General features: G+C 38.2%; 1 protein-coding gene and 1 long non-coding RNA gene across 3 annotated transcripts in view; both read left to right on the forward strand.

The window, feature by feature from the left end:
* LOC134541016 (alpha-tocopherol transfer protein-like) overlaps positions 1–13,402 on the forward strand; it is a 79,645-nt gene that overhangs the window by 54,413 nt on the left and 11,830 nt on the right. For both annotated transcript variants that reach the window (XM_063384143.1, XM_063384141.1), the window contains exons 3-4: positions 1,594–1,750; positions 3,052–3,307. In XM_063384143.1, the coding sequence (XP_063240213.1) occupies positions 1,594–1,750; positions 3,052–3,307 (413 nt within the window). The remainder of the gene's footprint in view (positions 1–1,593; positions 1,751–3,051; positions 3,308–13,402) is intronic.
* Positions 6,020–10,129, forward strand: LOC134541018 (uncharacterized). Its single transcript, XR_010076536.1, has 2 exons — positions 6,020–6,104; positions 8,349–10,129. It is a non-coding gene; the product is annotated as an uncharacterized LOC134541018 (long non-coding RNA).

The raw sequence follows: 13,402 nt of genomic DNA on the forward strand, positions 1-13,402 counted from the left end.
TTGGGAGAATAAAGAAGAAATAAATTTTCGCAAATTGCTAAAATTAAAAAAAATTATTTATATTTAGAAATAAAATAGCTTTGAAGAAAATCTACCTTTTCTAGTCACACAACTTAATAAAATTTAAATAAATTGACCGTCATATAATTTTTTATAGCTTAAAATTTTATTATTCTCACACTATACTTAGTTATGACTCTCTAGTGATTATAGTGGTTAATAAATTTTAATAAGTTCAACATTAATAATTTTTAATGTTTAGGTCACAAAATGTGTTCAAAACCCAGAAGTTTATACATTTTTCCACGTTATTTTATGCAAGTACCTTACAGATAATCGCATTACCATTTTTTACACAAAAATAGTATCGCCTTTACAAATATTGGTTACATCAGCCGTTAAAATTGATTTTTTTTTAAATTAATATTTATAAATGTTTCGTTAAATCCCAAACAGAAGAAACAAACCGATTCTTAAACTCTTTTTGCGTAATTTTTTTCTTACAGTGACATTTCACACACTTGTCATACTAAACTAAAAACCTTATTTTTCCTCCCTCCCCATTCCAACCAATAGTCAAAGAGCTTCACAGTGACGTTAGCATTTGAGTTCTCAAGGGCATCTGAAAGACCTTGAGTAGTGCTAAATGAACGAATTTTAAAATTGTATGCCATCAGTAGTACAGATGTGCCGATACTGGGACCATGTATTATTTCTTATGGAGCCACGGCTTTTAGCTTGTTGGCTTCATACCTTGCCAGTCTTAAGGAATCGGTAATGTTCGGGCTTGTCTGTATTTCGTTGCATTTGGTCTGAAGCTGAACGACCATAATCGGACACTTTCTTCATAGGCAAACCTTTCTCGATACCTCATTGGCTGTTAATCCGAATAGCATAGTTTCACCGGCGAAGCGTACTGCTGCCGGCATTATCAGTCATATATGCACTGATTGTCACTCTTAGTTTGAGTACAGGATAAATGGCGTAGATTATTGCCAGATTGATCCTATTCGGCATCTGAACTTAAAAAAAATATCTTATTTTGTATGGCATCATTAATTATAAATTTAAATTTTTAAATTTTCATGTTTTGTTGATATTTCTGAGACAATAAAATAGTGTATATTTACAAAATAGTTGCCATTAAAGTCATTTTGAAAAATAATTTCTAAAAACCATTTATTATGTATTTCACAGGAGAAACTGTCTGTACCAGTCAGTCAATTTTAATAAGAAGAAATTCCATTAAATCATGTGCTGTGCTCAAAGAGAGTCAAAATTCTTAATATTTAATTATATAAATAATTTTTCGGCAAAAAAAGGTCATAAGCAAGATGGTTTTTAGCAGTTATGTAAGTAAAAATATAATGTTATTAGACTATGACTAATAAAAAATATGGAATGTATTTCAATAATTGTTATTAAATGGTAAATTTGTGTCTTAAACTGTCATTCTCTATGGCTTGTATCTGGCAACATTGCATGCCGAGAAAAGGACAGTGCTAATAGCAGAAAGAGATAAAACAAATGCCCGTTGGAACTGCTCACTGCAAACTAAAGGTGGGTCACGCTGTAGCTGTCCATTGTTCGCAGACGAGATGCTGATCATGTTCCTGCACGCTTGCAACTACAAGACAGACGCGACCAAGCACACCGTGGAGAGACACTACTCGTTGAAGGCCAGCGCCCCTGAGGTGTGGAGCAACAGGGACCCTTCGAGGCCCGAAGTGCAGAGAGCTCTTCAAATCATGTGAGTCGCCCACAAATGCCACGTCACTGCTGTCACTACTATTCAACTGTTCCACAATAACGTGAAAACTTAAATACTAGAAACCAAGATATTTTCGTTTCAGAGTGTCTGGCTTATGTGCGTATTCGACAACAAGATTGTAGGGCTTTTTTTGGCCGAATTTACTAACTACTTCTTACTTGAAAAAAGATGGTTATCATTTATTCATCTTTCAATAATTTAGTTATCCTTAGGCCGTTATCAACTTTAGAAAGGTTGCAAGAAGGCATGCCGAAATGTCAGGCAAACCGTGATTGATATGGTCAATGCCTCAACCCAGAAGCCTAAAAGTATTTCTTGACGTTTACCGTTGTTTATTTCAAGATAGGGGACGTGAAGTTTATTCTTAAGCTCTAATGTAAAAATTCAAGACCTACCTGGATATCTTCAAGGCTTAGCTTTCTTATGTGCTTCTCAGGCTTCACGATGTTAATTCTGAGGTAATGCGTTTCACATGTTTTTGTTTGCACCATAAATGTTTACCAGAAGGTAGAGAGTCTTTTATGTTTTCCTCACTGTTCCTTTTCATTTCGCTGGCAAAGATTTTAGCTCAAGGGTTGAGCCTACCTGGGCACACATACGGTGTGCAGAGATTCATGAAAAACAAGGCGATTAATGAACTGCTAAAGCTATATGAGAGGTATCGTTTTAAAAGCATTTAAGAATACACTGAGTTCTGTTTCCAGTTTTAGTTTTTTTAAAACTATATGAGAGTAAGAGAGCGAGAGTTAATAAAATGCATACTTCAGAATCAACTTTAGACATAAAATTCCTAGTTGAGATTCTTGAAGGTACCATTACCTCTATTTATACGGCATAAAATGGGACGGTTTCCACACAAAAATCATGGATGTCCTATGCACAACAAGATGACAGAATGCCAGTCCGGTTTCCACACAAAACTCATGGATGTTCTTTGCACAACAAGATGACAGAACGCCAGTCCGGATTCCACACAAAACTCATGGATGTCCTATGCACAACATGATGACAGAACACCAGTCCGGTTTCCTCACAAAACTCATGGATGTCCTATGCTCAACAAGATGACAGAACGCCAGCCCAGTTTCCACACAAATCTCATGGATGTCCTACGCACAACAATATGACAGAACGCCAGTCCATTTGCCTTGGTCTTAGAGACAACAATGTGCCAGATCACCTGAGAGTTTTTGCATTTGTCGTTTCGCCTCACCAACTAGGCAGGACCTGTAAAGGTTCATAGTAAGAGTGTCCGAGGACTGTTGTGGTGCCCCTCACAGAGAGATGTCGGCGCTACCCAGCCGCGACCCCGACGGCAACCTGGTGCTGGTGTGTCGCTTCGCCGAGCCGGCGGACCCGTCCCGCTTCGTGCACGCCGAGGCGGCCAAGGCCTACTCCATGTTCCACGACCTGTCGGTTTGGCGGGCGGGGCTGGTGCCCGGGGTCGTCATGGTGCTGGACCAGAAGGGCGCCAACCTGAGCCTCGTGGCGCGGCTCAACCTGTCCGTGCTCAGGAACCACCTGGCCTACCTGCAGGTGAACACCGTGATGCCCCTTTCAACGCGAAGGTCGAAACTCACGTGTCTCCCCAGCATCTACCCTCGGCAATCCTCCCTATGAATAACCACCTCACCTACCTACCGGTGAACACCGTGTTGCCCCTTACAGCGTGAAGGTCGAACCTCTAGTCTCCCCCGCATCTACCCTCGGCGATCCTCCCTATGAATAACCACCTCACCTACCTACAGGTGAACACCGTGTTTCCTAGTTTCCTCGCGGAGATATCAACTTGCTTCCCTCGCCAAAATTTCTTCCATTCACCCCTCCATGCTGAGGAACAACTTCGCCTACATACTAGTGAACAACGCGTTTCCCATTTAGCAGCAGAGATCGCAACTCACAAACTCATTCCAACATACCCTTTCATCACTAGTCCATGTGAGGAAATATCTCACCTGCCTAAAGGTAGACATCACATTTCCCCTTTCGACAAAGATGTCGCAACTCATTTCTCCCCCCATAACCTCCAACGGCCCCACTCCATTTTGTGAAACAACCTCACCTACCTACAGACATGGAACATGTTTACCCTTTTCCACACGGAGATCACAACTTGCATCCCCCCTTCTTCAACCAAGGCATTTCTTCAATCTATCCCTCCTTGCTGAGGAACCACCTCTCCTGCCTACAGGTGGTGCGTTTCCACTCTCAATATGGAGATTGCGTCTTGTGTTTCTCGCCATCACTGCCTCGCTAGCTCTCTAAGTGCTGAAAGTATCACCTTGCCAGCTGCATGTAAAAGTTGCATTTCCTTTATTGACGCGGAGATCAGAACCCAGTTCCTCCGCTAACACTTTCTCTATATTGTCGCGGGTTGAAATTTTGCAGGGTTGTTGAAATCAAATTTAGGGACTTTACTGACGGGACTCTGGGCTGGCTGCTCTGTTCACTCGTCAGCGCAAGTGGCGTGACCATGTAATTGGGGCACGGGGCCGGCGCGGCGCGCTGCGGGCTTGCAGAATTTTGTTTGTTTGTTTGGCCGCGCGCTGGCGCAGCCACGGGCCGCAGTTACTGGGGCGCGCTGTCGTAACAAGCCGCGCGGTGTGGCCTGCACATCGGGGTAGAGGGGGGTAGCCTTCCCAGATGTTCTAGTTAGTTGTTTAGTAAATTTGACTTCAATAACGAGCTTTTGTTATGGTAGGCGCGGCAGGGCGCGCGAATTTAAGCGCAAGTGATTGGTGACTCGGGGCTCACTCAGGCGGAGGCTATGCGTCTCACCTGTGGTCACGAGTTGTTAGTTCGTTCGTGATGTAGGAATTCAGGCTCACTCAGGCGGAGGCTATGCGTCTCACCTGTGGCCACGAGTTGTTTAGTTAGTTCGTTCGTGATGTAGTTTAAGTTAGGTCATAATGTAGTCGTCAAGCTTTCGGGCGGAGGCTATGGCCCTCGTCAGGGGTCACGCGTCATAGTTTTTAAAATGTAATGTTCGTTCGGGATTTCAAGGGCAGGAGAGGCCCCTACGTTATTTTTTTAAAGTAATCGATCAAGAAAGGCTTTTCGGAAAATGTGAGTATGGACTTATCTTTGTTATGATTTGAGGTATTCGGAAGGACTAGGGAAGTGTTTAGTGAAGTTCTCTCATTCTCTCTCTTGTAAGGTCGTTCAATCGTTAAGGAAGTAAAGAGATTATTGTTTTAAATTGTAATCCCGCTATTTAAATGTTCTTTAAAATGATGTTGAGTATTTGACTTTAAGAATAAAATAATTTTAATTAAGTATTATGTTATTTTGCAAAATCTCCTTAGTTCAGCTCTCACCAGACATCCTGTACGGGATGACGAACCTATGATCCTAGGTACAGTAAAGTATTTTATGAAGTTAAGACTAGTTGATGCCAAGCGAGTTGTTTCTATGTAAAGAGCTACGATTCTCGCCCCCCCCTCTGAAGGTGGATCGTGACAGAAATGGCGGTGGCACCGGCTAGGTGCACGTGACAGAAATGGTGGAGGCGCCGGGTAGGTTCTATTTCTGGAGAGAGAGAGAGGTAGATTTTTATGTTTATTATTAAGTTAGTTTCAGCTTCTGATAGCAGGTTATTAAGAGTTTACTTGAGGAGAGGATTACGGAATTTAATCTAAGTGGAGGAAGTCTTTGAGATTTTTTTTTTGACGTAACAGATGTTTATTTGAGTATACTTGTAAGGATAAAGTTTATAGTGATAAGTTGTTTTAAGTCGTTGAGTTTATCGGGGATTTTTACGTGAGGAGAATACGTTATAATTTAAATACTTAATAAAGATAATGCAAGTGGTTTAGTTTTATTAAAGTTAATTTAAGATTGTAGGTTAAGAGAATTATAATTTAAAATAAAAATTTTTTGTCGTAAATAGGAATTATTTTCAAGAGAAGTTTGTTTTGTTGTCGTGCGCGTAGGAGACGAGACGTACGAATTAAATCAGTCGAGGGAAGGATAAACGTTAGAAAGGAATTAAAGAGAAAACGAGAGTTTATGTAAAAGAGAGTTATAGAATTTATAGTGATGTTTTGTTTTAATTAGAAAAATGTTGAGAGTTGTTTCAGAACGACACGTCAGTGGACGTGGCAGAATGAACACGTGACGGGGAGGTGCTGAGACCTAGCGGAGAACGGAGGAACCGCAAGCGAGGGTTGGCGCACCTGATGGAATTCGGTGACGTCACGGGCTCATACGGAGACGTGGACGGCCGTGACCTTGTTTTGATCAGCTGTACGGTAACTTAGCGATAAGAAAATAGACTATTGGTTAAATAAATTTAAATTTAAGTGTGTTTTAGAAGAAGAGGAACTTTCAGTATGTAAGTAATTTATTTTAAGAAGTGTATGATGTATAGGCTAGAAGTGTTTCGTTGTAAGTTGTTTATGTTTTTGTTAGTTAAATTCTACCTCGGTTTTAAAAATATTTTTTTGGGATTTGTAAACATTATTAAGGAGGTACACTATAAAATCGATAAGCATTGAGAAAAGTGGGAAGGCTAGATTTTGTGTGTAGAGGGAATTTACTCCAAAAGAACAGAGAGACAAAATTAATGTTTTCATTAGGGCGAGGGACCCTAAGGTGAGGCGTTGTGTCCCTGGGAAGAAAGGGAATTGTAGCGCAGACCATAGGAGATGGGCTGACTACGGAATTAAGGGTCAGGAGAATCCTGAGAGTTGTGAGTAGTTTGGGGCAGGAGTTCCCCATGGTAGTACCGAAGTGGCTATCCTGTATGGGATAGGGTACCATTTCAATGAAGTTTGTTGGTGGGGTTAGAGCCCCCTGTGTAGTGGGCCTATAGCAGATAGGCACTACAGTGAAATTTTTGGTTATTTTGTGAGGTAAATTCCCTGGAGGTTAAGTAAGATTGGATTCAGTTAGGAAGGAGGGAAATGAGAAACATTGCTGTAGAGAGTTAGTGTACTTGCCTAATGTGAAATTGAATTTTACTAAATTAATTTAGGAGAAAGTTTTGTTCGGTAAATAAATAATAATGGAAGATAGCTAGATAATTAATTAATTTTTTTTGAGTAAGGTGTTTTAAGTAATGAAATAAAATAAGGTGAAGTAATTTGAATAATTGGGGAGGAGTTTCTTTAAGAGTTTAGATAATTGTTTTTGAATTTATTGAGATATTCAGCCAGTGAAGTTTGAGTGTGAGAGATACAGTGAGATTTTAAGGAAATCGGTTGTTTATTAATTAGGACAAATGAGATTTTATGATTAAGAGTCAGTAAGCATAGTTAAAATTTACGACATGATATTTGTTGATAGTTTACAGTTATTAAGGAGAAAACAGAGTAATCTATTTATTTTTATTTTAAGGGTTTGAAGATAAGATTATGAATTTTTTTTTTGAAAGTTTCTTGGGCATGTTTGAATAATTTTTATTTGGATTTTAAGAAATTACAGAGAAAATTTAATTGATTTACATTAGTTTGGAAGTATGGAGGTTTAGTGTTCGATTAGCCCTAACTTGATGGTCGGATCCCAAAAGAATGCCGTAAAACCGATAGCCAATTGAGAGGAATGCGGTAGGCGCTTGTGTAGAGAGGGGTTGTGGGAAAACTCCTTGGGACTGATGGCAGATCAGGGGCCCTAAATAGTGTGTGATGCTGTAAAACCAGTGCAGAGAAAGCCTGGTATGCTTAAATTTTTGGGCACAGGTTATGTAAACCTGGGGTTCCATGGGATTTAGTCATGTTAGCTGCTGTGAGACATTAAGATTTCCAGGCTCCATAGTAAATTCAATGTAAATTTTTGTTTTCTTAAAATAATAAATTTGTTTTTAATTTTTTTGAGATATTTGATTTGTAACAGTGAATACAGACCCCGAGGAATAAGAGTTGTCATGCTGTGAGAGGAGAAGGTGGTAGGCCTAAAAGGGTACAGGCACCACAGAGGTTATGTGCATTGCATAATTTAAATATAAGGAAACTTGAGAATTTGAAATTTTGTTGTTGGGTTGGACACCCATAAGAAGAGTATAGGCAGAATTTTTATTGTTATGAGATGTCTAATTTAATTGAAAAGAAGAAAGTTTAAAGATGCAAGGTAACATTATTATTGTAATAATTGAAAGAGATTAAGAGGTAGAGAGAAATAGGCAGTTTTTGTTTGTAAGTACTAAAGTTTACATATAGAAATTTAGTAACTAAGAATGAATAATAAGTTAAGTCTAGTGTAAAAGTTTTTTTTAAGTTTGTTAAGTTAAGAGTCACAAGTAAATTTTTTTTTAGAGAGAATGTCTTTGATAGGAAGTATTAGAAACTTATGGGAATTTTAGGGTAACATAAATAATGTAGGTAATGAATAATAAATAGATGGTAGGTCTTAAGTTAGGATTAACATTTGAAGCAGAATTTAATTAAGAAGAAGGAAAATAAATAGGCCTAATGAAAAGAACAAAAAAGGATTTTATGGTAAAGCATTTTTTTTTAAGTAATAAACAATGAATAATAATGTTGTTTCAGGGTAATGTGTACTAATAATACAATTTTTTTTTAGGACCAAAGAACAGGAATTATGTAATTTAAATTAACATGTATTTTTGAAACTGTTACAGATTCCTTAAGATGAGCTGAGCAGCAGTCCAGTTTACAAGATGACAAGAGTTCGAGAGACAAGATACAAGATCACTGAAACAAGAGCCAAGACTGAAGATTCAAGAGAAGAGAAAGCTGGCAGCCATGGACTTACAAGTGGAGATTAATAAGGTCATGTAAAGTTTTATTTTTTTTTATGGAAGACAGTAACTGGAGTTTTTTTTTGTTATAAACATTATTTACAGAACTTTTTAGGTTATAGTAATGTAATGGAACTAGTGAGTTGTGGTAGCTGTCAAAAAGAACTAATACCTTAAGTTTAATTTTTAAAGTTAATTTTCTTAATTTACAGAGGGATTAGTAGTTTTTTTTTTAAAACCTTATTTAGGTTGGAATTTAAATACAATAGCTTATTATAAATGTGTACGAACAGTTCAAGTTCACAGTACTGATAGGTAGGTCAGATGATCTTATTGATTTTGATGATTTGTTGTTTTGAGTTGATTTTTAAGTGTTGTGAATTAGACAATGAAATAGTTCTGAAAACTTAAATTATTTCAAGCTAAGAAATAGTAAAGTTAATTGTAACTCAAAGGACACCAGAATTTAATTTTTTTTTGAATTAGTAATGTTTGAAAATTTTATACTTTACAAGAAAGGTTATAAACAAACAGATCGGATGGAACAAGGATGCAATAAATCACAATTTCATTTAGAATTATTGATTAGCTTTTGAGGTTATGAAGTAAAAGTAATTATAATTTAAAAGTTTGAATAAAAAAATGTTTTTTTTTAATTTGTTTGAAATAGAAAGTTTAAAAGTTAATTAGTCATGATCTAGGTGGGTGATGGGGTGGGAATTGGCCACTCTTTTTCCCTATAACCTCCCTAACATGGCCTTCTATTACATCTAACAGAAAAAAAAGAAGAAAAAGAAGACTTATTATTAGTTAGAATGTTTTTTTATGAAGATACCTGATGAACTTTTTTTTTATTGTTGGGAAGAATAGTAGCAAGATTAATCAGATGTTTTACTCAGAAGAAGAAGAAGAAGAAGACAAAGCAGTTTTATGACTCGACAAGCCAGAGATTGGTGTTTCCCCTCTGCGCTTCTATTGACTACGTTGTTTACTCTCATGGGATAGCTGGTTCGGCACCATGGAGAGAGATTGGTGGGCATTGTGGTTGCCCCCAGAAGAAAAGAAGAGTAGAAGAGGTTATGGGTGGGTCATGTGAACTGACCTTCAACCCAGTTACTTCGTGGGGACTATTTGCTGTATAGAGAAGATCAAGACTCAAGAGTTAGGGAAAATCATTGGAGGTCATGTTTCCCTTCCTTAAGTTTTTCCTATCAAATTATTTGCCTGATTAGATTATGCTAAGGGTGGGATACTTTATGTTAGCAGTTGAATTAATTAATTTTATTTTTTTGTGTGTTTGCATCCTTGCCCATCGATTGCAGTTTAGTAGTTAGTTTTGTATTTGTCAGGCGTGATGGTAATGCCTGTTGATGATGTTTCAGAATTGTAATCTGTTCGTGATGAGGATGGCACAACTCCGAAGCAGATGTGGGGAGAAGTTGTGAGCTGCCCTGGAAGCCAGTCCAGTAGCTGTTGGAGTTGAGTGGTGTTTGCTGATGGCCAGCCCAGGGAGCTACTCTTCTCGACAACACTGACTTCGAGGAGTTGCACCAACCTTCACGAGATAAGAGTTTAATTAATTGAAACACTGTAAGGACACTTAATTTTTTTTGAAGAACGAAAGAAGTATGGTAATAAACGGAAACCGAAAAAAAAAAAAATAATAATAATTATCAAGAATTTGCACATTGTTTAACGAATACTGAGAAACTAAGAACAGTAATTTAATTTGTAAAGAGAGCTTCACTAACAGAACAATTTTTTTTGAATTGAGAACTCGAGCCTCTGAAGGTTCCTGTGAGAACAAACCAGATAAAAGTTTTACATTTAATTTTATGAATACTTGTTGTTTTAAAATAAATCTTATGCAGAATCTAGATGTATGTTCAGACAGCAAGGAACTAAGAAAATTATTATTTTTGTGAAATGAGGAATTTATAGTTATGGTTTAATGGAAAAAGACAATTTGTAATTTTGAGGTAGCTCGATGGGGCTCGAGCTCTGTGAGGGGAGGGTTATGTCGCGGGTTGAAATTTTGCAGGGTTGTTGAAATCAAATTTAGGGACTTTACTGACGGGACTCTGGGCTGGCTGCTCTGTTCACTCGTCAGCGCAAGTGGCGTGACCATGTAATTGGGGCACGGGGCCGGCGCGGCGCGCTGCGGGCTTGCAGAATTTTGTTTGTTTGTTTGGCCGCGCGCTGGCGCAGCCACGGGCCGCAGTTACTGGGGCGCGCTGTCGTAACAAGCCGCGCGGTGTGGCCTGCACATCGGGGTAGAGGGGGGTAGCCTTCCCAGATGTTCTAGTTAGTTGTTTAGTAAATTTGACTTCAATAACGAGCTTTTGTTATGGTAGGCGCGGCAGGGCGCGCGAATTTAAGCGCAAGTGATTGGTGACTCGGGGCTCACTCAGGCGGAGGCTATGCGTCTCACCTGTGGTCACGAGTTGTTAGTTCGTTCGTGATGTAGGAATTCAGGCTCACTCAGGCGGAGGCTATGCGTCTCACCTGTGGCCACGAGTTGTTTAGTTAGTTCGTTCGTGATGTAGTTTAAGTTAGGTCATAATGTAGTCGTCAAGCTTTCGGGCGGAGGCTATGGCCCTCGTCAGGGGTCACGCGTCATAGTTTTTAAAATGTAATGTTCGTTCGGGATTTCAAGGGCAGGAGAGGCCCCTACGTTATTTTTTTAAAGTAATCGATCAAGAAAGGCTTTTCGGAAAATGTGAGTATGGACTTATCTTTGTTATGATTTGAGGTATTCGGAAGGACTAGGGAAGTGTTTAGTGAAGTTCTCTCATTCTCTCTCTTGTAAGGTCGTTCAATCGTTAAGGAAGTAAAGAGATTATTGTTTTAAATTGTAATCCCGCTATTTAAATGTTCTTTAAAATGATGTTGAGTATTTGACTTTAAGAATAAAATAATTTTAATTAAGTATTATGTTATTTTGCAAAATCTCCTTAGTTCAGCTCTCACCAGACATCCTGTACGGGATGACGAACCTATGATCCTAGGTACAGTAAAGTATTTTATGAAGTTAAGACTAGTTGATGCCAAGCGAGTTGTTTCTATGTAAAGAGCTACGATTCTCGCCCCCCCCTCTGAAGGTGGATCGTGACAGAAATGGCGGTGGCACCGGCTAGGTGCACGTGACAATATTCCCCCCACCATCGGCTAATTACAGACGCGCGCATGGTAGCAGAAAGCTACAATTTTGTCCTCTAGTCGCACCTCATACTACATACATAACACGGAGCTACAGAACCAGGATGCTATGTTTTCATGTTTCTTGCACCAAGTTATAAACAAGGCTTCTTCTTTTACACGACCGGGTTGTCCAGATAACATTTCTTGTGCCGTAAGTTTTTTTTAGAGGTATTATTAAAAATTATTTTATTATAGACAGACGAATACACTAAAAAAACGCAGTCCCAGAAAACTGGTGAATTTATTGACCACAGTTTCTATAATAAAGGAATTTAAGAGACCAGCACAAAATTTGCCTAAAGTTTTTTTTGGGTAACTTAAATCAGGATTGCCAGACTAGGATCTGATCCTGGTTCCTGTATAATGTGGATAAGTATTTTATCACTCCACCATCTTTCTTCAATTTGGGGCCTTATTTATGCTTGATTGTGATCTCCAGGGCGAAAAATTTGACTCTAAGAATTATATATGTGTAGAGAAATTGCTTTTCAAGGTCAAATTCAATGTAGTTGCGAATGGTTTTAAGCTGAAATCACAATGCTACGACGAACACGACATGACAAAATGATTAGGCGTCATACAGCGTTTCATCACGATAGTAAATAGCATAGGATCACAGTATCACGACAAAAATAACACGACCAACTTTAATATTGGCTCTCAGAAAGTCTTCCAAAGCTAAATGCGTCCATAAAATGCAGTATAGAATGCGCTAAAAAACATTGTAGGCTCTTTTATTCCCGGTTGACAGTTGAAGCGCATTAACGTATTACTTTAAGTCGTCAATTGTACAAAGTGAAATTAAGTTTAATTTATATTCAAGAAAGCAAGCTATAGATATGTTGATAAGGGACAGAAAATACTGTCGCTCTTAGCTATGCTAAAATTAAAATAAATGTAATAAACAGTTGAAGGAAAACTATCAAATTGAATGGGTTGGAGGACAATATAAACCCTTTCGTCGGCACAACATCGAATTGTTACAATTGTTTTGTTTATTCTATAATTTGTATCAAAAATGTTTCTCGGAAACCAAATTTGTTTATACAAACCATTGAGGCAAGGGGTTAAACAAAATAAGTGTAAAATTTAAAAAAATTCATTTCGTTACAGCCTACAGGCGTAGGTAGATTTCAAAGTACCTATTTAGTCTGGAAATATTTTGGAAACTTCTGTAAACGTCTGTAACATTTTAAGAACTAAATGTACAGCATTGGTGTGTATTGTTTACAAAATGCTTACCAGGGTGACATCAACTTAATGACAAGAGATAGCCTACAGTTCACAAAGGTAAAAGCCACAACCACAACCCAAACCGTTTCATAGTTTACCGAAGTGAAATTTTAATGTTAAAATGTGTTTGGTAAGTGGAATAAATAATAATGTTATATTTTCCGGGAAATTGGTAAGGTAATTATATCGAAACTAAAATTAATATTGGTTATGTTAGGTTAGTTAAAATACTCTATGGCAGTAAAATACATAGAACCATGAACAATTCTGGTTTTTTTTTTTTTTTTTTCACAATCGATCAGCTAACTGCTGAGAACGTCAGAACTTTTAGGGCGTGGCTCTCAGGCCTGTGAACTATACGGCTCGCATAGACAAAAACATCCAAGTGTCAAACCCAGCAGGGAAAATTACTGAGCAACGTCTCGCAGCGTTGTGCTCGTCACTTGTGTTATTTAATGTGAAAAATTATTTTTATTGCAACTTGGTATACCTAAAAACCT

The sequence above is a fragment of the Bacillus rossius genome, chromosome 17 (genome assembly GCF_032445375.1).
Source record: "Bacillus rossius redtenbacheri isolate Brsri chromosome 17, Brsri_v3, whole genome shotgun sequence".
NCBI lineage: Eukaryota > Metazoa > Arthropoda > Insecta > Phasmatodea > Bacillidae > Bacillus > Bacillus rossius.